Here is a 27,516-nt window from a genome sequence, read left to right as displayed (position 1 = left end):
GGCCCTCACATAGATAGGGTGTCTACAAACAATCAGATCCATAGGATCATCCCAACCCTACGATTTGTGGAGGTAAAATGGATGTCTTTAAAATTCACAAATTAGTCCAATTTTTTGCCTCCACGGTTCGAATGGTTAGGATGATCCTATGGATCTGATTTTTTGTGGACACCCTATCTATGTGAGGGCCTTAAATATGAATGGTTTGGATTGCCCAAATAATGTGGCCCCCACTGTATTTTAAGCTAGTGTGTAGATAACTTATCTACACATGTGTGTCGGAACCGTTTTCTCATATACTATATAGCGGAAGAGAAATTAGAGAAATTTTTCCATTTTTCTGAAAATTCTGTGGATTTAACACATCACCCCAAACAGGTAAATACCTCTTATGCCCTCAAATTCTAACACATCTAATTGAAAAATACCTCCAATGCCCTCAAATTCCCACGACATGTCTCTCTGCTCACGTCTTCTTCTTCTCTTCTATGAAGATTTTTTCGATCTTAGTTTCCAGTTTCTTTCGTTACTTTCGCACCCTCTCCTCCACACATCGGTCTCTCTCTCTCTCTCTCTCTCTCTCTCTCTCTCTCAGGGACGTAAGAGATTTTTTAGACTTTCATCATTTGTTTCCAGATACCGCCTTCCCCTCTGTGAACCCTAAACGGCAAAAGCCCCTTCTCTACACACGCCCTTTTCATAGAAGGGTAAAACCTTTTCTTTCTTAATCTATGTTTTTTGATTTGATGTAATCACTTCCTAATCTTTTTTTTCTACCATTTTCTTCGTACTGATTGCTTAAGTTCTCCATGTAAAGTTTTTGGGCTTTCCTTTTTTCTCGATCACCATGCTTTTTAGGTTTAATCACAATCCTCTGATTATAATTTCTTCTTTTTTTTATAGGCTTCAACTGCTGATTTTACATGCTCTTTAAAGGTGCAAATTTCTTTCATTTCACAATTTCACAATCATCCGGTGGTAATTTCTTTTTCTTTTTTACAGGTTTCAGTTGCTTATTTTACCATCGTCTTTAAAAGGTAATGTGCTTCCTTTTTCTCCACCAACGTGCTCTTTTGGTTTAATTAAAGCTTCTTTCATTTCACAATACTCTGATTATAATTTCTTCTTTTTCTTACAGATTTCAGTTGTTGATTTTACCATCCTAAATGTTTTATTTTTTCTCCACCAACGTGCTCTTTAGGTTTAATTAAAGCTCCTTTCATTTCCAAGTTTCTCTCATTTTACAATCCTTTGATTATTATATTCTCTCTTTTTTACAGTTTTCAGCTGCTGCTTTTACCATCCTCTTTACAGGTAAATGTTTTCTTCTTCTGCCACTACACTCTTTAGGTGTAATTAAAGCTTCTTTAATTTCAAATTTTCTTTCATTTCACAATTTGAGCAACTTCCTTTGTGACCTTATGAGTCTTTTAACATAAATTTTGCATCTAATGTTGTAGACCCAGTTCATCCTACACAGTTATTTTTGTGATTGCCTGTTGTCATATTTCTTTGCCAATCTAAATATTAATTCTTTAATAGTTCTTAAACTTCTATACATGAAAATTTACTAGAAAGTATTCTTAATGCTGATTTTTTCTGTAGAATTTGTAGTTCCCAATTTATGTTTTTTGTCAGCCATTTAGTTATTATTTCTACAGTGTGACTGTTAGCTCTAGATAATTAGGTTAAATTGTCAAAACGCCCATGGCATGTTCGATAAAATGTCTGAACGACGATGAATTGTGAATTTTTACTTTCTACATGGACAAACTTATTTGACTCAAATGTGCATGGTGGTGCGTGAATACCTTACCGGTGTCACATGAGTTGAGTTCTTGGATCTGTGGAGATGCCAAAAATGGGTATGTATTTTCAATTTTTTATGCTACCATTTCGCTTACTAAAGCTTTTGGTTTTTATACTTCTACTTGCATTAGGATTCAGGGTTTAGGATTTTAGGGTTTTGGTGGTATTTTACTAATTTGTTCTTACCAATTTATTGAAAGTTGTATGGAATTGGGTATGTTTTATTCAAGAATATGAATAACTTTTTAGTTTGGTTGTGGGTTTTGAATCCATATATCATATTGCTGAATCAATGTTCTTTTCATTTAAATTATTTGCTGCTCAAAATAAACTGGGATGTTTTTGTCTTGCGTTTTTGTAATTAATTTTTTATAATGTTTTTTTTTTGCTGCTCAAAATAAACTTGGATTTTTTGTATTGCATTTTTGTAATTGATTTTTTATAATTTTTTTTAAATTACAGATTCAGTGAGAATGAGTAAAGAAAGGATGTTTCGTGTAGGTCATGTTTGGAATATTTTCGTGTAGATCACTGATTGAGTATGCATTGTTGGAATCTGCCACAAACAATTTCTGTATTAGTAATACAGAAATTTGAGGGTCCAAATGACATTTTTATCAACTCTCTATTCCTCTCCTAGCTATTCCTTTTCCAGACATGTACTGTACCCTACATATGTTACATTGGTCGTGATGTTTACTCTATTCTGCAATATAAAATTCTGTTTTGCAGTTTTGTTTTTCACAAATTGGCTAATCATAACACGGTTTCTGCTAAATTGCAGGTTCCAATTACAATTGGTTTTATTTTGATCTCTAGATTAAGCTTCTAAATGAGGTGTGTATTCCATTCTTTTACATCTATCTATAAGTCTGTTCATATCATTTCTGTTTTCTTTTTCTCTTCTGTTGAATTCATTGAACGGCAGGCCAAATGTGTGGACGTTAGTTTTCAGGACGTATGCAATGGAAATACCTCTTTTGTTCACAGGAACTTTACCATGAGTTGCATGCCTTGGACAGATTTAAACAAGACTGGGAGAATTCAAATTCAGCTGAAAGATGTGAGCTGGTTTATCACTACATCAAAATTTTTGTGCTTTCAGTATGTTTACTGATTCCATTGTGTGAATCATCTCTGCCTCATCTCACTTTTTTAATTATATAAATCAGTTTATGGTAGATGCTAGCTTCTATATCTCAAGTGTACTAATTTGGCACAATATATTCTTTTAGAAAAAAAAATTATATTTCTACTTCTACTATTGCTTTTGTTATCATATTTAGGTGCCACACTAATTTTTTTTTTTTTAATCTTTTTACGCTTTCATCACTTTTTTTTATCATATTTAGGCATTTAGTTACATCTTTGGTGTGGCATAACGGACGATGGTACTTTCAGTGGGAAGGTGATGGTGAGGTTTACAGCTTTGGTGTAGGCTTTTGGTGAGAAGGTGATGGTCAGAGATTCTCTTAATTTTTTACTACTAAACGAATGCTATTTTTGAGGATTTTATCTATTTTGATCCTTAATCTGAGTCTTTTTTATTATTTCAGGTGTAAAAAATGTTATCAATGTTCTATAGCTTATTAAGAGCATCCCCGCTGTCAGTGAAGGACAGTGAGTGAGTAGTTTGTATTGCTTTTGTTAGATTCTAATGATTGTTTTACAGTCGGGGTTTGCTTAGTAGAGTTTTTGGATCAAAAGGAAATTTCTCAGTAGAGGATGGATACCCAAATTTTGTTACTAAGTTTGAAATCTATTATGGCGTTTTGAATTTTGTTGTCTTGAGGTTTTAACATGTTTCTAGAATTCTAGCCAGTTTTAAATTCAATTTTCTCAAGGTTTCATCCATTGAATTATGGGCTGATAATCTACACAAAACACATAAAACATCCACTGGGTTTCAATTTGTTATTAGCAAGCTTCAAATTCAATCTTATTGACATTTTAAACCTATTAGTAGGATGTCTTAAATATAGCTTTTTATGACCATATTACTGTTTTCATGGATGTAAAGAATCTCTAGGCTTTTTATCACAGATTTAAACAGTCACTTTCCCAATTTCCAACCATGTTGATCAAAATGCCATACATCATCTTATGTACAGTTGCTCAATATTTGTAAAGTTTCATGCTATGTTTTAGCTTTGCTATATGTAATGTTTTTTGTAGTTTCAAATTTGAAGATAATGTATTACTCCTTTTCAAGTACTTTGAATCGAAACCTCATGGAAAAACATGAGGTTTGTTCTTTCTCTTCACTCATTTTTCGTTTTCCTGTTAGGTAGGGACTGGTTGGTTTTGTGTGCGGATTTGAAGGTAGGCCTCTATGAAAATTTTCTATCCTTTCTTTTGGCGTACCTCTTTCTCTCCCTTTGTTGCAGGGGCTTCGAAGCTGTAGATCTTCTTTGATCTTTCTTATTTTTCTTTATGTAGAATTGGAGAAGCCAGGGTTAATGATGCCTATTTCTTCCATTTCCAAAAGCATGTCTTTTTATTTCTAAAGTTTATATCTTTTTGCCCTTTTAATGATTTTTCCCTTTTTGTTTGATACCTTCTCTGTTTCTTCCATTTCCAAAAGCAAGTCTGACACCTTCCTCACATTTTTCTTGCTGGATAAGCTTCAGAAATAAAGGCTCCCTCCATTCATATCACATTTGTCTTTCTCTGCTTACTAGGCTTCACATGTGCCCTAGGGTAACACTCTGACCTCTTTAACCATTTGTTTTTATCTTTCAAAGCTTCCCATAGTTCTTAGAATCAATGGATGTATAGGATTTTTTCTGTTATGACTTTCTACGTTAATATCTCTCAAGGCATTATCCATCCCTCCATCACCAACTTGTGATTGCCCTCCTAGGCTATTGGCTTTTTCTTGGTCAGCTCCAAGGAACATATCCTTGATTCCAACCAACTATTGAGATGAGGTTGTTAAAGATTTTTCAAAATCAAGTGTTTTTTGGCCAAAACAATTTTTTGGAAAATATTTTCTTTAAGTGTGTTTTGGAAAAAGAAAAACTTTCTTTGGAAATAGTTACTTTTTGCAAGAGAAAGAGAAGAGTGTAAAGTAGAGGGAAAAGATAGTCCCGTACCGACTCGTAAGAAAGAAAGAGTTGAGCTTATAAAGCTTCACTCTTTCTTCTTATTTGTTTATGTGCACATGGGGTCTTAGCCGTGGGTCGAACCGCGGGACGGTGCAACGCACCGTCCGCGCACGCGCGGCGTGGGCAATGGGCTATAGGGTGCTTTATTGGCGCTTTTTTAGGCGCACTTTGCACTTCGCACGCCGCATCGTAGCGAGGAGCGATTGGAGCCTTTAATTTTTCCAGATTTGATCTGGACCGTTGGATCTAGACGATTGTGGATCGGTCTAGTGGGTGGGCCGAATAGTTCATAGGCCCATCAAGCCCAAGCCCAGTGTCGAATAGTTCGATTGGGTTGGGCTTTGATTCGAGCACAACGGTCAGCCCAGCGGGCCCAGTGCTCCAACGGTCAGTGGGTGCGATCCATTGGGTTGTGTCCCTTCCCCAACGGTCAAGGATCTAAGGGGTGCGATCTGTACCATAGATGGATCATCTAACGGTTAGATGGGAGGACGGGAATTTAAATATCCCATCAGTCTCTCTAGGATTGATCTGGTTCATTGAATCGCGTATGGGCGCGATCTAACGGCCAGAATTCAAACCGATCTGGCAAGACTCTATACAGGGGTGCTTTTCACACTGAAAAGTCACCAGAGGCTCTATAAAAGTTGCAGAACCCAGCCATTTCAAGAAGGGATCGAATTTACCCATTTCTGGAAAAATTCTTAAGACTTCCAGTGCATTATACTCTCTTTCTTGCTCCCACCAATCTTCGTTTTACTAAACTATTTTCTTATTGTTTATCTAATTACTGTTATACTGCAGTAACATAAATTAGACTGATTCTCTCAGGCTTGTAAGTTTCTAAGGGCATTTCGAATTTGACTCCGCTTGTGCATAGCGTCGTCAAATTAGTAGGACATTCCTACTGGCTTCATTGTATCTTGGAGGCAGTTCGCGGATCCCCTTTGCACACTTCTAGTGGGGGCGAAATCTGTCTTAAAGAAAGCGATTTCGCGCCTTGAAGCAAACTGGTTACTGTTTTTTCTTTCCAACAGATACAACTTATTTCTCCAACAGAGGTTTCCCCACCCTGAAGTGTATTGGTGGAGAAAATTGACTCATTGGTTGAGTTATTTTAGTTCGGTATATATAATGCTTTATTCAACTGGCCAAGATATTGGAAACAGGTAATTCCTTTTCACTTGAGCTGCAAATCCATCATGTCATAAGTTGAACTTGAGAACCATAATTCATTAAGAAAAGTACAAGCTTGGATTAAAATAATGCATAATGAAAAAACTGTTTTGCGGGTGGAATGCGCTAGATTTGTTTTGAGTATCATTAGTTTCAGGATAGAAATGGTGTTTAGTGATCTGTACCTAAATCAGGGGCCTTGGAACTGTGGTTATCTTTTTTGGTTGATCTGCAAAGAAGCTAAATTAGTGAGGGTGGGATTTTCTTTTTACTATTACCATTTTGAGTTGATGTAGAATTTGATTGGTTATTGCTTTCTACAAATAACCTCACTTCAATTGATGTTTGGTTGCTTCTGTTTGTTTGCCAAGGAATTGCATTGATGGGCGGGCCATGGCAGAAATTTTGCTACCATTGTAAGATAACAGGGCATGGCAATTTGTTGTCTCCATGGTCGAAATCATGAGCACTCTGGTCATTGAGTCTTGCAGGCGCGGACTTACTGTCTTCTTTCCCTATAAGCATTGTAAAGAAACATGTTGCTTCTGTAAAGTATTTATAGATTGATGTATTTTCGTGGCCACTGTATTGCTGATTGTACCATAAAAAAAGCTTAAAGAATCATATTTTAATAAATAATTTATGATGATTGCTTATAGCACAATAATTATGACTGTATGGATCCATTTTCCATTTTAGATTATGTCTACAAAGGGGCTTCGTAGCCATCAAAAGGTATATAAAGAGCTTCACTGTTTATATCATTATTGTTATTACCTGGTTAATGCAGAAAAAAAATATTGTTTATATCATTATTGTTATTGTAAGAAGACCTTCACATTGAGAAAAGACACACTGCCAATTTTTTGATCTTTTTTGCACGTCTGGCACATTGTTTGCTACAAATTCGATTGAATTATCTTTCTCTAGAGATTATTTTTCTTTCTTAGTGTTTAATTTCTCTCTATTGCTTTATCAGATATTCATATTTGCTTTCACAGGTCTATCGAGAACACAAACTTCGTGCCGTCTGGCATCAACAGTACACTCCATTAGAAGTACGTTCCGCATATATATGGTTCAAATATTACGGAAATTAGCAACTAAATCATCCGAAAGGCGATAGGAATTGGATGGAGATAATGAAAGGTTGTGTTCGAGTGCACTCTTTGCGATTAATTAATCTATTGTTAAGCTTTTTCTTTCTTTTCTCTTTATCCTTTATTCTGCTAAAAAGAGATATTTCCTTATGGATTATTTTCTTTATAGGAGGGTAAAATCGTACCTCCACTCTCTTTAATTTGTGTCCTCCGTTTCTCTCTCTCTGGAAAGTCAGAGATATTTTCTCCTCAGCAACTTATGTGCTTAACCCAACATGTGTCCTTTTCTCTCTTCCATCTGTCCCCAAGAACCCTAATATCCCCACTGTCCTATATCATCAGCTTCTTCTCCATTTCCTGCGAAGAGACGTTTTGGTTGTGCTATCACTCACAATTGTAATTTCCAAAAATCTATTGACCTGGCACTTATGGCAAGCAATTTCTTGGAGAATGGGAGCATCAGGACTGATTCGAGTTGCAGTACTGATGCTACTCGGTTTTATTGATCTTACTCATCTAGCCAACCAAAATTTGGTCGGTACTATTTTCTAGGCACTTTCTTCTTTTATGAGTTTTTGGATTAATATGTGAATTATTTATATTTCTATTTTGTGGATTTGATTTTACATTTCAGTTGTGTTTTGAGTATAGACATTTTATTTTCACCTGTGTGGATTTATCTCTGTTGCTTTTGTCTTTGCTCTGTGTATAACAAAGAGATCCATGGGTTATGAACCACTTATACAAAGTCCAGTTATGGATTTGCTTGCATTTTATAAGTTTGTTGGGTCGTTGATGCTTCTTCTTGGATATCAAGAAAAATGCTCAGGCTTTAGCATCTGCTTCTTTGACAAAAAATTGCAAATTGGTCATTAGACATTTTAGTATGGATTTATTAGATGCACGCCACCTATTTGATGGAATGCCTCAAAAAAGATATTGGTACACCGGATTCGATTATTATAGCAAATTTATTCATGCTTTGATCCATTACTTTCTTTCTTTTTTCTTTGTCATGTTTTACAAATTAATTTTTTTATTTGTTTGGTTAAATTTAGCCCATTTTAGGGACAAGTTGATTTTACAAATTACTTTTTCTTTATTTTCTTTGCTTTGATTTTGTCCATCTTAGGGACTGTTGAGGATAATTACTTTCAAGAAAGGGATCATCTTATGGAAATGATTTTTGGGGCACAACCGTTGTGGCCCATCAAATGGATGGTTTGGATCATCCTTTGGTTTGCCATATAGTACTTTTTGAAAAATACAGAACTATGCAAGGTTACACCAGATAAAAGCTCTAAAATAAGGGGGTTTAGGAGTATCATAATCCTACCCCTAAAATTCTTGGGGCACAACATATTTACATTTGGACCATCAAATGATCCTCCATAGGATGATCCTAACCATCCTTTCTATAGTGGTTTCCATAACACCCAGTTACTTTTTAGATTGAAAGGCTAGGATCATCTTATGGAAATGATTTCTGGGGCGCAACCTATTTATATTGTGTCCTATCAAATGGATGGTTTCGACCATCCTATGGTGTTCAATACAATACTTTTTGAAAAATACTGAGCTGCAAGCTTACACCATATAAAAACTCTAAAAATAATGGGTGTGGGAATATCATAATCCCACCCCTAAAATTCTTATATAAAGGGTAAATTTGTCATTTTAAAATTTAAAATCAAATGTGGAAAGTAGGTTACTGTTTTTAGTGGTAGGTTACTGTTTTTAGCCAAAACTCCTACTTTTTTTTTATTTCTTTGGTTAAATTGAGCCCATTTTAGGGTCATTAATTTCAATCCTACCCCCCTCCTTTATGCTTTTTTAATAAAAAAAATCTATAGGGTGATCTTAACCATCCGATTTAAGAGGAACAACATAATATGGAAACCTCTATAGATTGAAGGGCTAGGATCAGCCTATGGAAATGATTTTTGGGGCACAACCTATTTATGTTGTGTTCCATCACATGGACGGTTTGGATCAACCCGTGATGTGGTCCGTACAATTCTTTGTCGGCCCGTGCATCGCACGGGGTTTTTTACTAGTATATATATATATATATATATATATATATATATAGAAAACGGTTCCTACACATATGTGTAGAGAGTTCTCTACACACTAGCTTAAAATACAGTGGGGGCCCACATTGTTTGGGTGATCCAAGCCATCCATATTAAAGGCCCTCACATAGATAGGGTGTCTACAAAAAATCAGATCCATAGGATCATCCCAACCCTACGATTTGTGGAGGTAAAATGGATGTCTTTAAACCTTCACAAATTAGTCCATTTTTTGCCTCCACAGTTCGAATGGTTAGGATGATCCTATGGATCTGATTTTTTATGAACACCCTATCTATGAGAGGGCCTTAAAAATGAAGGGTTTGGATTACCCAAATAATGTGGCCCCCACTGTATTTTAAGCTAGTGTGTAGATAACATATCTACACATGTGTGTAGGAACCGTTCTCTCATATATATATATATGAGAGAACGGTTCCTCTCAGAGCGATCCTCTCAGAGCCTTGAGCTCATGGAACCATACTCTTCATTTCTGCCAGTGGGAGGGAGTCACATGTGGTCGCCGGCATCAAAGGGTCACTGTATTGGACCTTCGTGGGAACAGTTTGGCTGGTTCCATATCTCCAGCCATATCTAACCTCACCTTCCTTAAGCGAATCTATCTCCAAGAAAACAGCTTCAATGGCCAAATACCTCAAGAAATTGGCCGTCTATTCAGACTGCGATATCTTAATTTGAGCAACAATTTCTTTGAAGGGGAAATTGTAGCCAATCTCACCAGCTGTACTCACCTCCGATTCATCGATTTAGAGTACAACAAACTGACTGGGAAAATTCCTGCTGAGCTTAGCACTCTGTCAAAGCTCCTCCTGCTTAATCTAGGTGAAAATGACCTGACAGGAAGCATTCTACCTTCACTAGGAAACCTGTCATCCCTAATCAGTATTTATCTAGTTCAAAATCATTTGAAAGGAAGCATCCCGGATGAAATTTCCCGAATTGAGAGCCTAAAAGACTTGGGAGTTTCTTCAAATCAACTATCTGGCACTGTTCCTTCCTCTATTTATAATCTCTCGTCTATAGAGATCATTGCCGTGACGTCAAACCAACTCAACGGGAGCATTCCACCCGACCTAGGGCTTTCTCTTCCTAATCTCAAAACTCTACTTTTAGGAGGTAACCAATTTACCGGACGTTTTCCAATGTCAATATCTAATGCTTCAAGGCTTGAAGAGCTTGAATTATCACAGAACTACTTCCACGGACCGGTGTCTGAAAATCTTGGAAGCCTAAAGAATCTGAACTATCTCTCGTTGTGGGGTAATCATCTGGGAACTGGCAGATATGATGACTTGAGTTTTATCTCTTCTTTGACCAACTGTAGTCATCTAAATACTTTGATCGTACAAAATAACAATTTTGGGGGCATCATTCCTAGTTCCATAGTCAATCTCTCCACTGACATGCGTTGGATAACATTAGGCCCAAACCAAATTTTTGGCAGCATCCCTAGTCAGATTGGGAATCTCTTCAACTTACAGTTTTTATCTATCTACGGAACCTTCCTCACTGGTATTATTCCCACTTCAATCGGGAAGCTTCAAAGCCTTCAAACATTGGCCTTGTCAGTAAATAGTTTGTCGGGGCAAATTCCATCGTCCATAGGCAACATTACTGGATTAAACCAACTCTTTCTACAAGAAAACCACCTGCAAGGAATCATACCTTCAACTCTTGGTAACTGTCAAAGTCTACAAATACTGTCAATTGGTCAAAATAATCTTCATGGTACCATACCAAAACAAGTTATCAACATTTCCTCTGTATCAATAGAAGTTAACTTATCTCAAAATTTTTTGACTGGCTCCCTCCCATTGGAAGTGGGTAGCTTGAAGAATCTAGGGCTATTGGATATTTCTTGGAACAAACTGTCGGGTGAGATCCCAAGTACTCTTGCAAATTGTAGGAGCTTAGTAGAACTTTATATAGAGGGTAACTCCTTTCAAGGAACCATTCACCCTTTTTTGAATGCTTTAACTGCGATTGAAGTGCTTGATCTTTCATCCAATAATTTCTCTGGAAATATTCCAAAGTATCTTGAGGGGTTTCAATTTTTGCAATATATAAACTTGTCTTTTAATACCCTCGAGGGTGAAGTACCAAACCAAGGGATCTTTAGAAATGCAAGTGCAATTTCAATCATCGGAAACCACAATCTTTGTGGTGGCATCCTAGAATTGAAGTTGCCTGCATGCCCCATCCTGTCTAATGAGAAACGAGGAAAATCTTTTGTTTCCAGAGTAATCATCCCAATCATAAGTTCGGTTTTATGTTTGGTTTGCTTACTATGTGTCATTGCTGCTCTCTGCTGGACAAGAAAGTCAAGGAGGAAACCCTCTTCCACTTCTGCAAAGGAGGGCCAATATTTACAGGTTTCTTACTTAGATCTCTTTAAAGCAACAGATGGGTTCTCTTCGGCCAATTTGATAGGCGTGGGAAGTTACGGATCAGTGTATAAGGGAATTCTTGGGCGAGATGAAAATGTTGTTGCTGTGAAGGTACTCAACCTTCAATTACATGGAGCTTCAAAGAGTTTCATGGATGAATGTGAAGCACTGAGAAACATTCGCCATCGAAATCTTATTAAGATCATAACTTCTTGCTCGAGTATTGATTTTGAAGGTAATGATTTCAAAGCTCTCGTGTTTGAGTTCATGCCAAATGGTAGTCTAGAAAAGTGGCTGCACCCAAAAGTAGATGGGAATCATCAATTGAGAAGTCTAAACTTCTCTAAGAGGCTAAACATTACAATTGACATAGCTTCAGCACTGGAATATCTTCACCACCATTGCGATATACCAATCACTCATTGTGATATAAAGCCAAGTAACATTCTTCTTGATGAAGACATGAATGCCCACGTAGGAGATTTTGGGTTAGCGAGGTTCCTTCCAAGAATTATTGGCAACTATGAAGATCGAAGCAGCAAGATTCGGTTGAAGAGAACTATTGGGTACATTGCTCCAGGTAAAAGTTTCATTTCCTTTATTCATTTTTTTTCTTATTTGGTGAGCTTTATGGAATATTTGCAATTTAAAATCGCTTATGTAGCACGAGAAAGCCTAAGGGCCTCTTTTGATACCACTAAAAACCATTTGCATATAATCATGTATGCAAATGATTATAAAGAGTATTATATCTCCCTTTGTTATGGCTTCCAAAGTGAACTTAATGTCGCATTTACAAATAAGATAACTTTAAGCAATCTTATTTGCATATAACGCGCAATTTTTGTGGTATCCAAAGAGGCCCTTAATCAGAAACTCTCAACCAAAATAGTAAGTTTATAACTAGCTGTCCTTTTTTCGTCAAAGTGAACATAATTTCAAATATCTAAAATATAAGTATTCCATCCACCTGTGAAATGTAGACATGCATCTAAGACCAGCAAGTCACATGAAAAATGAGTCACTCTTGTGGTACCTGTGCATCAAAACGATGGTTGGGATTGAGGAAAATCCCACGACATAATTACTCAAAATAAAATAAAATAAATCAAGTTTTATCAAAAGAATTGGGAAATTCTAAACATAAAAAAACAAAATGTTCAAATAACCAAAACATTCATTAACTAAAGTTTCTCAAAAAAAAAATAAAAATAAAAATTGTCAGATCAATATATTGATATGATGGATCCATTTTCCACAAAGGTTCACATGTAAAAGGGACTTCACATTGCTACAAAAACAATAGTAACATTGCCGTATGCTTTCTATTGTTCAATCTTTACTTGTTCCTATATTTGTCTTTGACACTGCTTCATTAAGTAGAAGGTATAATGGGTAAAATATCTTTAAATTATTTTTAGATAGTCGATTGGTATTTTTATAACTGTTCATAAATTAGTGCCTTTTAAGATTTATGATAATTTTCCCTAAGAATATATGGCTTTTGGATTGTGAGCCATCAATATAAGAAATATGAGAGGTGTTATCCACTTTCTCATTGTTTACTTCCATGACGATTGACTACACATCTCTCTCTCTCTCTCTCTCTCTCTCTCTCTCTCTCTCTCTCTCTCTCTCTCCCCACCATTGAACCACTCTTTCAATGCCGACCAGGATCAGATGTGTTAAAAAATGTGCACTAGAAGAAATTCTTGACAATAATAAGTTAAATGTTTGAAATTTCAATAGGAAAACATTTATAAGTGGAATTCCATTCGAAAATAAAACTGGAGTGAAAATGACCGACGATTTGTTCATTTTCACAGTATTTTTTAGCATTCATGGGGATTTGAGCGCTCCACTACAAGAAACTTATTTGTTTTCTTGCATGTACACGTTTCATGATATAGGATCTCTTGCTTTTTTTTTCAAAATGGATTTCTGTTTAGCTAGTAGTCCTCTTTCTATTATAATGCTATGATTAAAATGTTTTTCTTGAATTGATTTTAACATGTATGAAATTGTACTCTTCATGTCGGTCATCTACTCATTGATTGGAAATAAATATTACCTTTTCTTACATTGAGATAAGTCATTATTCCCGTTTAGCCTATAGTTTGTGATGCCTTATGGCATGTATTTCTTTTAACACTAAAGTCCTTCTTTAATAGTAAGGGTTCTAATGTGAAGATTTCATTCTATTGTCTCTCACTTCTTTGAGAAAAAAGTTTCCATTTTGTTTCTCATAATCAGATCTCTTATTTTTTTTTTTAGTTTTTAATTAGCATATTGCTTCCTTTGTCATAAAAAAGCATAACATATGTGTAAAATTACAGAATATGGAACCGGTAGCCATGTCTCCATGGCCGGAGATGTGTATAGTTATGGGATTCTTCTATTAGAGATATTCACTGGAAAGAGCCCCACGAGTGACATGTTTAAGGATGGCCTAACCCTTCTAAAATTTGTCGAGATGGCTTTCCCTGAACAAGTGATGGATATTATAGATCCATTACTTCTTTTAGAAGATGAAGAAGTTAGAGCTACCAATAATATTGGGAATGACAGAGATAAGAAACGTCGATTGCAAGAGTGCTTGGCGTCACTAGTGAGGATTGGAATTGTATGTTCTGCAGAATCGCCAAGAGAACGAATGGAGGTGGGAGATGTTGCGAAGGAAATGAATGTGATCAGAGAGCGATATCTTGGTGTTGGAATCCACGGACAGAGACAGAATAGGGCCTTACTACTGGGTGAAGGTTCATCTTACCTCAGCAACGACTAAGAAACTTGATGAAAATGTTTTTTTCTAATAACATGCCAATCTCATTCTTGGCAAATTATGTTTGTGACACCAGCATAAATTTGGTCCTTTGGGCTTGAGACAGCCTACCGAACAATTCCAGACGAGCTGATAGATGCGACCATCTATGTAGTCCTTATATATGTAATAATTGTTTCATTTTACTATTACTTTTCTTGTATTATGATCGGTTAGAGGCAATGATTTCTTTCCTCCTCTTGTATCTTTTATTCTTATTAATAAAATATAAGGTGTTGCCCAGGTTCCTAGATATACTTCAGGCTAAAAAAAGGCTCATTCTTGGTGTTGATTCCTCTAGCTGCGAGGCTCCTCTGTTCATGAACCCATTGTTATATCTCTAGTTTCCTCTGTGTGTTAGGCCTCCTGCATGTCATCCATCCTTGACCTTCAAGATAGCCAACACTCATCCACCTCAGCAAATGACGTAGAAGGTGCTTTCCATCTTGACTTAGCTAATACAGGATAGTAAGTAAAATTAAGCATACAAGTGTGCTAATTGCAAAGATTACTCCTCTGCGAGCAACGACTTTTATCTTTCACTAAGCTCATGGAAAGGACATGATTGTAATTATAGTTCAGGGATCCCCACATACACACAGCATATTGTTCCCAAGGATTGAAGTTACAATTGCAATTTTTTTTGTTGGAGTAATTGCATTTCAAAAGAACCTCTCTTTTTGTACTTCAGCCTCTAGGAATTGAAAGGCAAATTCAAATATGACAAAAAACAAAAATTCTCACAGTATTCTAAGGTTAAACTAGAAAAATTATTGCACATAAGATCTATTTCTTTAATATCTTCTAAATTGCTTCTCACCCAAGAAGAAAGAAATGTAATACTCAAAGGATGAGGAATGAAGTTCCCCTCCATATCAATGTATTCCTCTTCACAGTATGTTTATCTAGGAAGGCTAAGAGATCGGTCCAAAGCACCCTAGTCTCAAACATAATTGGAAAATCCAATGGAACAGTGACATATTGTACCAATTTCAAGGTTGAAAATAGTCAATATATCTTCAACCAATTAAAAACTAATCAGATCTTCTCAATTTTTTGGTAGTCAACAGATCTTCTCTACCACATTATAAGGGACCATTGATTTGTAGAGATAGCTTCAATGCTCTTAACGGCAACGTAGGTCTGTAAGTATGGTGAAAATTAGAAATACACCATGTGTTCAATCTCAAAATGGTGCTTTGATCAATGTTTTTCAACTACATTCTTAATTTGAGTTTCCTCTACATCAGATTACAGGCAATAAAAAATCAGCCTCTTTATGTAGTGTCGGTAAATCCTTTATCGGTGGATATATTGTATGGCAATTATGACCACCGCTATCAAACTTTTTAAATTGTAGGAGTCATATGAGTAAGCTTATCTTTTCTTTTTCTCATTTGTATGAAGTTGGTACTAACTTGCAGGCCAAAACATGAATTTTTTTCTCCCAGGAACATTAGTTTCTCAATTGTTGAGAGATGAGGGGAGGGTGAGAAATGTAAAAAAAACATGGAAAAAATAAATTGCATTTTTCAACAGTTTTTATTTTCTTGTTTTTCATCCTTTTCTCACCCTCTCCTCACTCGGTCCCTCTCAAGACTCTGTCTCACATCATCTCTCACCCCTGGGTAAGCTAATATTCTATGGTTTATGGCTGGTGAACATGGCCTAAGGCTATGATTGGAATGATTACTCCAGGAAGGAGTCGCCATGGTATATAAGGATCTCGTTACGAAAATTAAGATCAAGCTGAGGTTTACTTACCAATATAAAGAAGACAATCAAGTAGTGGATTCTCTTGCTAATTTCGGCTGTGATATGAAATATAATCAAGTCTTTTAGGAATGGAAAGGTCTTCCTGGTCCTACAAAGGGGGCTTTAAGGTTTGTTGTATTGGGAATTTCTAATATTCTGTCCAACTGATTTCTTTCTTGACATGTTCTCGTCTATCTTTCCTTAGTATCAATAAAATTTAAGGTGTCAGAATAGGTTCCTTGTTACATTCCAGATTAAAAAACAATCACATATTTGCAGTGAAGTTAAATCCGCACAACCATGATTTGATATTGTGATTATTCACTTTGGTTTACAGTTCTCTGATTGGCTGCTGAGAGCAATTTGGGAATGGTAATAGCCTTTGACGGCTGGTTAAAATGTGTTTTACAAGGTGACTTGTCCCATTATCGGTACATGGTCGTGCAGATATCAGTCTCCTAAATCTTTCCTGGGTATCAAGTGGGTTGGAAGTTGATTTAGTTATACAACAAGGTTATTTCTTTTAGATGCTTCTTGAATCCTGTTCACTTTGTTTAATTTCTCCTGCTTATGTTTATTTGAGAATGAAACATTTCCAAACAAGTGATAGCCATGATACTTCATCAGATTATCTAATAGAGTAATTTATAATGGCTTGCTAGGTTGTGTTCTTGATATGGCATATTTATTGTGTCCGTTTCAACATAAAAACCGATGAGTGGGTAGGTTCTTAAAGCAATTATTTTACTGATTTTCGTAGCTGTGCTTGGTTCTCTTTATCTTGCTCCCAACATTTATATGAGTATAACCCATGTGATTATTCAGATAAACTGGAAGAAATCTCCAGAGTTCCACCTCATTGTTCAGCCTCAACCAGGTAAAATACATATATCAGCACAAGAACTATTGAACCTAAGATGTCGTTTGAGTTTCTTTCCGATATGTTTCTAACAATATTCATGAGTCCTTCCAATGTACTTTTTCAGGGCAACCTATACCAGAAATGAGATATAGAAACCCATATCATAAGGGTATCATACGCAACACTAAGGAGTTCTTAAAAATGGAGGAATAGGCCCATTCTACGATTGAGTTTTCAGAGCTTAGAAGACTTGGGTTCAATGCACGGTCCCTTTCTACCAACAACAATCTGTTCAGGTCAAGGCCTGAGCTCAATTCAAAGTAGGGTTTGGTCACTGGTTTATCCACTAAGATGTGGGCTAAGGAGATAGGCCAGTAATTATTCTCAGAAGCCACGAGACGGAACTCCAGGTTACCAAATGTAAAGTGACTCAAACCATGTGGTTACTGTCTCCTAATTCACGATATATGTATATATAGCCAAATGGAAAACTCTAGTGACTCAACCATGTGGTAACTCTTTCTTAATTCACAATATATTTGTATGTATACGTGTGCGTGCATGCATGCGTATTTCTCAGCTTGATTAACCACACCTCTGGTGTGAAATTTTTTTGTCTTTTCTAGTCAACAGTCTTCATTTGATATTGAAATTTTCCTAGTTTTGAATCTGTGGAGATCATCTGTACCCGAACTGTAAATTTTGTTTCTTAGAAACATAATTATATAGTCGTTCACAAAATCCAATCTTTCCCGGCAGAAAGTTCCCCTTTCGGCTCCAAATGCCTTTGTTCATATCCTCACAATCTTGCCTTGATCCTCTAATCTCTTCAGCATAGTATCAAAAGCATAAATTATACATTTCCTAGTTTCCATTGGTATTTGCTTGTAAGATTTCTCATTGGCAGAATTCAGATTCTGTTTTCCTACATAAAGCGTTTGACAATTCAAAATAAAGACTTGCTTTCGTAACATTTCAGAAGCCGTTTATTCTTAAATCTTTTCAATTTAGAACATTCCTATATTCAAAACTCATCACTCCATATTTTTTTTATCATTTGTGGTGATTAAATCTTTTCAATTTAAAACATTTCCATATGCAAAACTCATCACTCCATTTTTTTTTTATTGTTCACGGTGTTTAACACTTATTTGATTGATGGCACCCTGCATCTCCAATAAGACCGTCCTTTGTCATTAAAAAGACACTTTAAAAATTCCTTATTTCACGGTGTTTAACACCTACCTCTTGCAACTCAAAATTCCTTGATTTTTAACCTCCATTTCCCATATCCTTTTTTCATATCTTGATCTTCAATTTCATTTAGTATTTAAGCTCAAAAGCTCCACCATCTTCCCTCCAAAATTTTATCTTGGACTCAAAAGCTTCACTATCTTACCCTCCAAAAATTTATCACCTCCATAAAACAACCTGAATTGGAACTCCATAACACCATCTTCTCCCCAAATTCCATGTCTCAACCTCTGTAGCCATGCTTAATTATTAGATGCCTCCTTATCTCTCAATCTCCGTAGTCATGCTCGATTTTTAGATCCCTTCTTGTTTCTTTTATATTTTTTGGACATTGAACATGGGACCTGGACAGTAGGTGGCTTGACGATTTCACTGTTGGCTGGGATTTGTGTCTCAAAGGTTGTTGAGAATGGTAATGAACTTAAAGCCAGTTCATGGTGATGTAGCTGAAAGTCTGTCTTACAAGATCATGGATGTGATATTATCCATGATCTTGTACCGGTGACTAAAGGCGATGATCACACATTTTAGCCGATTCATCACTAGTCAATTAGTTTTAGACCAACAAGTAGATGATCAAGGTAAGGAAGAAATACAATATGACAGATTCAAAGCAAGAGGATAGGTGACCAACAAGCAGATGATCAAGGTAAGGACGAAATACAAGATGACAGATTCAAAGCCAGAGGATAGGCCCTCATCAGACTTGAGAGTTTTAAGTATATGGACGTTTCACGACAGCTCACACTAATGTTTCAGCAAATGGTCACTGTCCGAGTGACGGGAACTCAATGCTTAGGTTCGGCTGGACTGGGATCACTTTCAATTATATAAAGAGAGAAGAGTACAATGCCCACGATGCCCTTAGGCATCAACACACACAAACTTCTAACACTCAACCCGTTGAGATCTTTTACCCATTGGATCGTATATTATTGTATGTAATAAAAGTCTTTTGATACTTATAATTTGTTTATTTTGCTCTAATTTTGTCATGTTCTCAGCAAATTTATCGGACTTGGCCTTTTCTTGGAAGAACTCTATACCAGGTTTGATGCTTCATAGTATCATCAGTTCACGGTGGAGTAAACGGCAGTAAGCTAGACTTGTGGCCGCCGGTTGAATCAATGAATTTGATCATTTCCTCATCGCACATGTGGGGTCTGAAAAATGGTGATTTGGAAAGAATTTAACAGCCATTTCTCTTGAGGAAATTCACTACAAACCTACATGTAACTTATTCATCATCTTGACCAACATCTGTCTAACCTTTTATGTTTTCTTTGCAGTTTCTTGTTCAACCTTCTACTATTTATTACTATTCTCTGTTAAAGGGCAAACAAATGTCCCCAGCTTAAGGCTTTGGACTTTGCAGTTTGATGAAAATTTTGGTTGGAAGATGAGGAGAGAAATATTAGCACCACAAGGGCACCGCCTAAGAAAAAGAAAGTAATGATGTTCCAAATGTGTCTGGGAGTCAGTGGAGTTTGAATACAATGTTGGCAACCAAATATGGAATCGGCATTCATTGGTATTTGAAATTCCAATGAGTGCAGAGCATTTCTGCACCCAAACGGGGCAAACATGACTTCAAGTATATACCAAGCTTCTATATATTGATAACTAGTGGGACCCGTACGATGCACGGGGCAATACTATGAAAAATAAGGCATAATTTACCCAAGCGTAACATCAAATGTAGACAACTCAGTCAAGATCATAAGCCAATCACCTGAAAGGATTAGGAAACATCAAAGGAGAGGATTAATTAATGGTTAACAAAATCAAAGAAAATTACACCCATTCAGTGGAAATTCCATTGTTGATCCACACAATGGACAGTCCACATACTGGAGTTCTCATGCAATAATACAAAGACACTCAACATACCAACAGATAGGATGATAGGATGACTGAATTCAAAAAACAAAGCTTCCAAAGCAACAAAAAACCCTTCATCTTTCACAAAAAATTCTGAGAAGAACCCCAGGTCCATATTCATAACAATGTTAGAGGAAAAAAGAAGCAAACATTAACAAACAGAGTAGAGGGAATAAAAAACACGATGAAAATTTATAACGGCTAACCATTTGTCCGCCACATGAAGGGTGTGGGGAAATACCATATGTATATTTGTAAATACAAGAATATTTTCATAAAAAACTAAATGAAAATATGTAAATTTGCAAATATACCTGAAAAGAACCAAATGTACTAATTTTTATTCAACATAAATCACATCATAATATGTAAACCCGTGCTAATAAAAACCTCTAGAACACCCTTTGTATAGGCAAACAGTGAAAAACTAGTCATTTGGGACAGCCCAACGGCTCTCTAATGGCTAGTTTTACTAGTCGTTAGGGTTTTTTGTTTATTTTGGAACAGATTTCCTGACAGACGTTGATCAACTCCCACGGACGTCCATGGACAGTTCTGCCCGGTTTAACTGGTTTGCACTGTGAACTCTATAAATATATCTCTCATTTCATTTCCGATTTTGATGATCTTGTGCTCTCCGGAAAGCTAAGGGAGTCTACTATCTGTTAAAAACAATTTTAAAATTATTTGAAAATCTATTAGAGCCATTGTCTATAAGATAAAGGCCAATTTGGCTCTTTTTCATTTTAAGCCCTCTTTGGCACTTGGGCTTTTGTCCACTTGATTTACCTTATTATATCAACTTGTTTGGACCCTATGGGGTGACCTTGAATGCCTCATAATGGGATTTTTTAGGGGTTTATATTTATACAATCTAACCGTAAATGACTTGACTTTGAATCTTCCATTTGATCTTCAATCTTCAAGTCATCCTCTTCTTCATGGATCTATTCTTCCCCTTGGCTTCCTTGATCCTCATGACTGCGTCAAGCCTTGATCCATGTTCCTTGACTTTAGATTAATTTTGATCTTCAACTTGAACACAAAATTCATTAGTATAATGAATCAAGTTATGTTTGGAATCATCAAAACAAGATTAGAAGATTTGCCAATAAGCTCCCCCTAAATTTATGTTTTAAAGCAATCAAAGCATGTTATTTAAAAACCTTATTTAAAAAACATGACTACCAACTTCTCACCCCCTTCGTCATCAACAAAAAGAAGGGGATAAAGAGAATTTCAAAATTTATGGGGTTTAAGATATGCAAATTGAAACTCCCCCTTAGTCAAGGAATTATTTAAAAATAAAACTGTCCCTTTTAATTTAAAAATGCAATTTAGAGGGGTTAAAATGCAAGTGTGACAACCCAAGAGGGCGGGGGGGGGGGGGGGGGGTGTGAATTGGCTCTTTAAAAAAATCTTGGCTTAATTAGGTGGATTATTAAAATTAATTTACTAATTAAGCAACTATTAGTCTAACCCTTGTTCGAATAAGCATGGTGATAAAAGCTAGGGTTTAGATATTACTTTAATCTTTATATGCCCTAACCCTTGTTCAATAAAACATAGACATAAGTGAGGTTAGAGATTACCAATCACCACAAGTGCAAGAGAAGAAGGAGAGAAAGCACACTACAAGAACACACAATTTTTATAGTGTTTCGGTCTATCACAAAACATACTCCACTCTTCCAAGTTTTCCTCATTGGGGACTCCACTAAAAGATGAGATTCTTCAATGGCGAATCTCCAAGCCGTAAACCACTTTCTCCAACTCCAAAAGGGACACACCCTTTTTGCACGAAGCCTTGCGAGGGGACACTCTCTCTTACAATGGATTCTCCTTTCTTAACGGGCCGAATCGGAGACCCTCAAATACAAATGAAGAAAATAAAAAATAGAACTCTCTCTTTGCCTCTTTATAGGCGGATTACAAACAATGTAGCTCACAAACTCTCCAAAGATAGAAAATGTAAAAGCCTAATGGAGATCCTCTTGATAGAATGTAAAAATATAGGTTCAAAGAGGTTAAACTTTTGATATGAAAGTTTTTGCTCAAAAGGATGGGATTTAATCTTTCAAAAGGTTCAAAAGCTTGGTTAGAAAGGTTTGGATAGTGCATATATAGCCCATAAGGAAATATGACCGTTTGGGGGTAAAATTGTAAAAAAACTAGGTTAAAAAAGTCAAGCTCTGCAAGCCCCAACGGCTAGTTTTTCAGGCCACAGCGGTCGACCGAGGTACAACGGTCACCCGCCCTTATCAGGCTCTCTTTTTTATTTTCAAAAATCAAACCGTCGCAGTCGACCGGCCCATGGCGGTCGCCCGGCGAGGGCAATATGTTTGAATTAAATTTCCGCTCAAAACACTATCCGCGGTCGACCGACCCATGGTAGTTGCCCGCCCCAAACTATGTCAGAATGATTCTATTTCAACAGAACCATTTCCGTGGTCACCAGGCTCATCCCGGTCGACCGGCCCACTATTGAAAGACAAGTGCTGGATTTCCATCCTTGCTTCCGCGGTCACCCGGTACACCCCGGTCGACCAACCCTGTTTGAAAATCTTTTTTAACATTAAAATTTCAAGGGCTTTGGGCTATGGTCTTTGGGCTTTAGTCCTAGGTTTTCAAACACATTTTTGGGTATGTTAATGGTTTCCAAAGATATAAAAAGTTAAGTATGAAAACCATTTGAACCTATTGAAAGTGCATTTAACATAAAATAAAGAGGACTACAAATACATTCTGAAAGTGTATACCATTGAGTCTTCTTGGAATGTATTTGCTCGTTAGCACTTCCTTGAACTTCTTCACTTGTGAACGAACTTCTTGAACTTGATTAGGCTCTTGTGACTTCTTCCAATCTTCATGCATGTTGAAATGTACATGAGGTGTCACCAATGGCTAGTTCATCTCCAAGCTTCTACTTGACACTTGATAGGGGACTTGTGGGGTCTTTATCTCGAGCTTCTTGAGTTGAACATCCTCCAAATGATGATGTCTTCACTGTGAGTGCAAGCTCTTTGATCGTTGTGTGTGTGGATCTGCAAGCCATGTGTTGTGTTGAGTTGTGTAATGGTGATATAACATATCAAATTTCTGTATAGAGCACAACATCTCAAAGCAACACATTAGTCCATTAATGCTAATCAATTTGGGTTTGCTAGCATCAAAACAAGAAGGTAAGGTGAATGATTGAACCCATGGGAAACCTTGGGCTTACAGGGGTTTTCAAAATATATTTGCTAAGGTCATAGGATATCACGTTGAGGTTGAATCTTAGGCTAAAATCAAAACTATTGAAATGATTTTAAAAATTCATTCCAATCTTATTTCCAAAAGATATATATCCACTCAAGCACAAGGCCCTAAAACTATTTTGAAGAACAAAAAACAAGATCAAGTTGGGGAATATGGATCCCACAAGGTCCTGAGTCCAAGAGATTTTGTTTTACATAATAATTCCTTTTCTATACAAATTGGGCTTGTTATTATGTAAAAATATAAATTTACAACTAAATTTATAATGTCATAACATACGACAATAATTACATTTAACTAAGCATGTAGGAGGACCATTGTGACAATCACTACAAGAATAATTAAGTTTGCAAAGATTGTTATTTTCTTGTAACTTTTGGTTTTTCAAAACTAATTTTTCATACCCTGTTTTCATCTCAACAATTTTTTCTTTCAAACATTTTATTTTATGAGATGAATCAATTTCCCATTTTTTTATTTTCTTTTACCAAAACTTTACATTTTTTAATCATGTTTATACTTTCCTTTGTCAAGTTTTCATTAACTTGAATCAAATCATTGTTTTCGGACCAGATAAACTCAATCTCTTTTTTCAAAATTTTTACTTCATTTGTCAGATTAGAAATTCAATTTTTGAGGTTCTTATGTTTCATTAAAAGGTTTTTTGAAACATCATACAATCCATCATAAGAAATCTAACTCTGTGCATTTGACTTATCATAGTCAACAACCCGCCATTTGTCTAGCTAAAGACTCTTGTGAAGCAAGAAGATTCTCAAACTCCACCAAAGAAGGTTGCCGATCCCACCCTTGAATCGATGTAACATATGGAATGTACTCTCTTTTCAACCCACGAATAATATGCCACTTCATTCGTGCCTCCGAAATAGGCTCTTTCGGATCCAATAGAGAAATCTTCGAACAAAGATTCTTAATCTTCAAAAAGAATTGAGAAATAGAGAGACTACCTTGTGTAGTATTTGCCAACTCATTCTCCAACATTTGTAAACGAGCCATATTTTTCTTGTTTAGCAATTCATTAAGGGTGATCCAAATCTCACTCGCTGATTTACACTCAATGACGTGCTCAAACAAGCCATGTGAAATAGACCTCTTCAAAAGAAATTCGGCCTTGGCATTCTTCATCCTCCACGCCTTCAATACATCGCCATTTTCTTGTGTATCTTCCGGAACTACAACGGCATTTCCACAAACAACCTCCCATAAATCTTCTCCCACAAGATAAGACTCCATACATGTTCTCCATATCTTGTAGTTCGATTGATTTAGTAACTCAATGCCGAGTGCACTAACCCTTCCACTCATATCCATCTTCAAAGCACCGATTGAACTTCTTCACCAAGGATATCTAGACAAGCATCAACTACCACCCTTGTGGCTTTGATACCATATAGAGAAAGATGGATTTCACAACACCGGAAAACCTCTTCTCAAATAGTGAAACCAAAGTTTACACTAGCCCAAGAACAATAACCAAAAGAGAAGAAGAACAATCACCACAAGATGTAATCCAACATATATAATGGAAGAACACAATACAAGACATGACAAAAAGAGAGAAGAAAGCTTCAAAACCAAGCTTGCACACAAGAGAGCTTCAATGGAGCTTCAATGGAGGTCTAGGTAGTGGAGAATCTCTACAAAAGTGAAGTAAAGAGAAAATAGCTTAGGTAAGTGGTAGTGGGTATGGGAAAGTGGTGTCTTAAATGCTTAGGGAAGTAGTGGGTTTGGAGTTCCAAGTAAATGTTTGAATTTGAAATAGGTAGGTAGTGGGAAAAGACGGAGCAAACATGTGTGGCTCACACATGTGCAATCTAGGCAAAAAGACCAACATGCCCATGGACACAAAAGTACATATTTGCCCTCACTACATTTCTCAAAATAAAAATAAAATAGAGCTTGAGAGTGATCCCTCAAACCCTAATCCTTTGCTTCTTCTCCGGCCATTTTTCGGTGAGTTCACCGGCCGGCAATTTCTTCACTCCATTTTTGCCCTAAACTTTTACCCCTATTTTCCCCATCGAGCCAGCCATCTCCTCATCTATAAATAGAGGTTTTCACCTTCATTTTTTAGGATTCATGGATCTAAGGCTTTCTAAAAAAAACCTAGTGGAGAACATTCGAGAGAGAGAGAATTCTCAAATACCAAAGCCTAACCATTTGTGTCTTCTTCCTCGGCCAAATCTGCAAGATTTCGGCCAATTTTCCAGCCAACTCCGGCCAATTTTTCCAGCCAGATCTGTTGCCATTACCATGCTGGAATCCTAATCTTTACCTAAACGACTGTTAATACCTCTCTTTATATACTTTTCTTGCTGATTTCTTTGTTTACTCCATTGAAACCCTACTTTATTTCTGTAAACCCTAACTCTGGCAAGCTTCAAAGATTCTGACCGAGCTCTTTCTATTTCACGAAATTGGAGATCAAAAATCATTTTCAATGAGGATCTGAATATTCTCTTGCGCAGTTAAGTAGAGCAGGGCTAGTAGAAAAGGTAATTGCTCATTTATTTATTTTTAATCTCTAGATATAATCAGTTTTGTTATTCTTTTATGATTTATGGTGATTTCCTTATGATAATTATTTCACGTCATAAGGCAGTGATTGTGTCTAAGGTGTTTGAGATCTGTGGTCATATCTTCTTTGATGCTCTGTTTGATAGTATATTATTATGTTTTTATTTGAGATCAAGAGATATATATTTTTTTATAGATTATGGTGATTTATGGTAGAGATTTATTTGATGACCTGTAGTAATAATTGTGCTTATAATTATAGAGATTTTCTGAAATTAATAAGGATGCTCTTTTGTGAGTATCATATATGATGTATTCTGCTATGGCTGGAAGTAGATCTATTAAGTTGTGTGTTTACTTGGTCACATATGATGATATTTCTTTAGAACTGGAAGAAGCTTTATTATGATTAAAACGATTTATGCACTCTAGCTAGTTTTTTTTATGGATCTAAAGTTCAGGAGGTAAAGTTCAAGCTCTCAACCAAGAAATCAGACTTTCTGGAAAAATTTGAAGATTTGAAGGATTTTGCATAGATTTTTACTGATCTTTAACCCTAGCTCAAGCTTAGAGACTCCAAATCCTATCCTAAAAATTTCAGATCTAAGTCATTTCCATCTTAGCGTTAGATTTCACTAAGAAATCATAGATTAAAGAAGGATTAAGCCTGTGCTCTTCATTTTTCCACAACCAGATTTGTTCCTGTTCATTTAAAAATTTTAGATTTTCGTGGTTTCTAAGGTTTCAATAGCTCAATTCATGAGCAGAGATAGGATTTTAGGGGATTGTTGAGAGGTAGATTGGATCGAAATTTTTTTTTGGCATGAGAAGCTTGAACAAGAATTGAGGTAGTGATAAAGGAGATCATGGTGGAAAAGTTGAACAAGAAGCTTCAAGAGATTTTAATGTCAGAGGTTTTGATCTTGAAGAGGATCAATTGTCTTTATAATAAACACTTGTGGTTACAAATTCAAGAAAAAGAGGTTCCAAAGACAGAAATTGATGAGAATTGTATTAAAAGGTGTTTGAAATTGGACCCTATACTTAGTCTTGTGGTGGTTGCGTACTTCGCACAGATTAGCAGAGTTGTTTCAACAACTTGTTTTAGCAAAGACTTCGGCTTGGTTATTCATGTTTGGTATCATTGCTTGTGAAACGAGTCTTCAAAGCAAGTCATTAGCAGCTGGACTGTAGGAGTTTTCTGCACATTCTACTGTGGAGTCTATAAAGTTTGGAGCTACATCTACAGTTACAAGGACTTGTTCTGCACTCTTGTGGACAGTTGTTGAGGCTCCGAACCTGGGAGTAATGCCCCAATTATACCACCTGTAATTGAGATTGGGTTGGAGCATTGACAAGGTGCATTCGAGCTAGCCCAAGTGAATGATATCACTTTGATCTTCCCACATTGAGTACTTGATCGCAAATGAACAACCTGCCATTACTTTGTGCATTATTACTTTCAATGC

At 36.3% G+C, this 27,516-nt stretch overlaps 3 protein-coding genes and 1 pseudogene across 23 annotated transcripts in view; 3 read left to right on the top strand and 1 right to left on the bottom strand.

Annotated features, from left to right (window-relative positions):
- Nucleotides 1–433: 433 nt before the first annotated feature.
- LOC143880186 (uncharacterized) lies at nucleotides 434–11,829 on the top strand. 20 transcript variants are annotated; one of them, XM_077382990.1, is made up of 10 exons: nucleotides 434–707; nucleotides 904–936; nucleotides 1,003–1,037; nucleotides 1,281–1,314; nucleotides 2,738–2,913; nucleotides 3,211–3,262; nucleotides 3,366–3,433; nucleotides 4,097–4,131; nucleotides 7,094–7,241; nucleotides 11,692–11,829. In XM_077382990.1, exons 1-6 carry the CDS (start codon nucleotides 489–491, stop codon nucleotides 3,245–3,247), a joined length of 534 nt encoding a protein of 177 aa, XP_077239105.1. In that variant the 5' UTR covers nucleotides 434–488; the 3' UTR covers nucleotides 3,248–3,262; nucleotides 3,366–3,433; nucleotides 4,097–4,131; nucleotides 7,094–7,241; nucleotides 11,692–11,829. The 20 variants fall into 20 exon arrangements, with proteins under 20 accessions (XP_077239105.1, XP_077239095.1, XP_077239106.1 ...); XM_077382980.1 differs by having other exon boundaries at nucleotides 3,162–3,262; XM_077382991.1 differs by lacking the exon at nucleotides 4,097–4,131 and having other exon boundaries at nucleotides 3,366–3,429.
- On the top strand, nucleotides 6,795–14,749 carry LOC143878885 (LRR receptor-like serine/threonine-protein kinase EFR). The gene is made up of 4 exons (XM_077381099.1): nucleotides 6,795–6,827; nucleotides 7,094–7,150; nucleotides 9,699–12,255; nucleotides 14,012–14,749. Exons 1-4 carry the CDS (start codon nucleotides 6,795–6,797, stop codon nucleotides 14,458–14,460), a joined length of 3,096 nt encoding a protein of 1,031 aa, XP_077237214.1. The 3' UTR covers nucleotides 14,461–14,749.
- A 9,483-nt stretch (nucleotides 14,750–24,232) lies between these two features.
- On the bottom strand, nucleotides 24,233–24,841 carry LOC143878884 (uncharacterized). Its single transcript, XM_077381098.1, has one exon. The coding sequence runs from the start codon at nucleotides 24,839–24,841 to the stop codon at nucleotides 24,233–24,235; it is 609 nt and encodes a 202-aa protein (XP_077237213.1).
- A 575-nt stretch (nucleotides 24,842–25,416) lies between these two features.
- LOC143880185 (putative LRR receptor-like serine/threonine-protein kinase At3g47570) overlaps nucleotides 25,417–27,516 on the top strand; it is a 30,795-nt pseudogene continuing 28,695 nt past the window's right edge. The window contains exon 1 of the transcript XR_013251538.1: nucleotides 25,417–26,025. The product of XR_013251538.1 is annotated as a putative LRR receptor-like serine/threonine-protein kinase At3g47570 (transcript). The remainder of the gene's footprint in view (nucleotides 26,026–27,516) is intronic.

The sequence above is a fragment of the Tasmannia lanceolata genome, unplaced genomic scaffold, assembly GCF_043159265.1.
Source record: "Tasmannia lanceolata isolate RefF3 unplaced genomic scaffold, GAP_Taslan_0.1 ptg000006l, whole genome shotgun sequence".
Classification (NCBI taxonomy): domain Eukaryota; kingdom Viridiplantae; phylum Streptophyta; class Magnoliopsida; order Canellales; family Winteraceae; genus Tasmannia; species Tasmannia lanceolata.
This window is presented reverse-complemented; position numbering and strand designations above follow the sequence as displayed.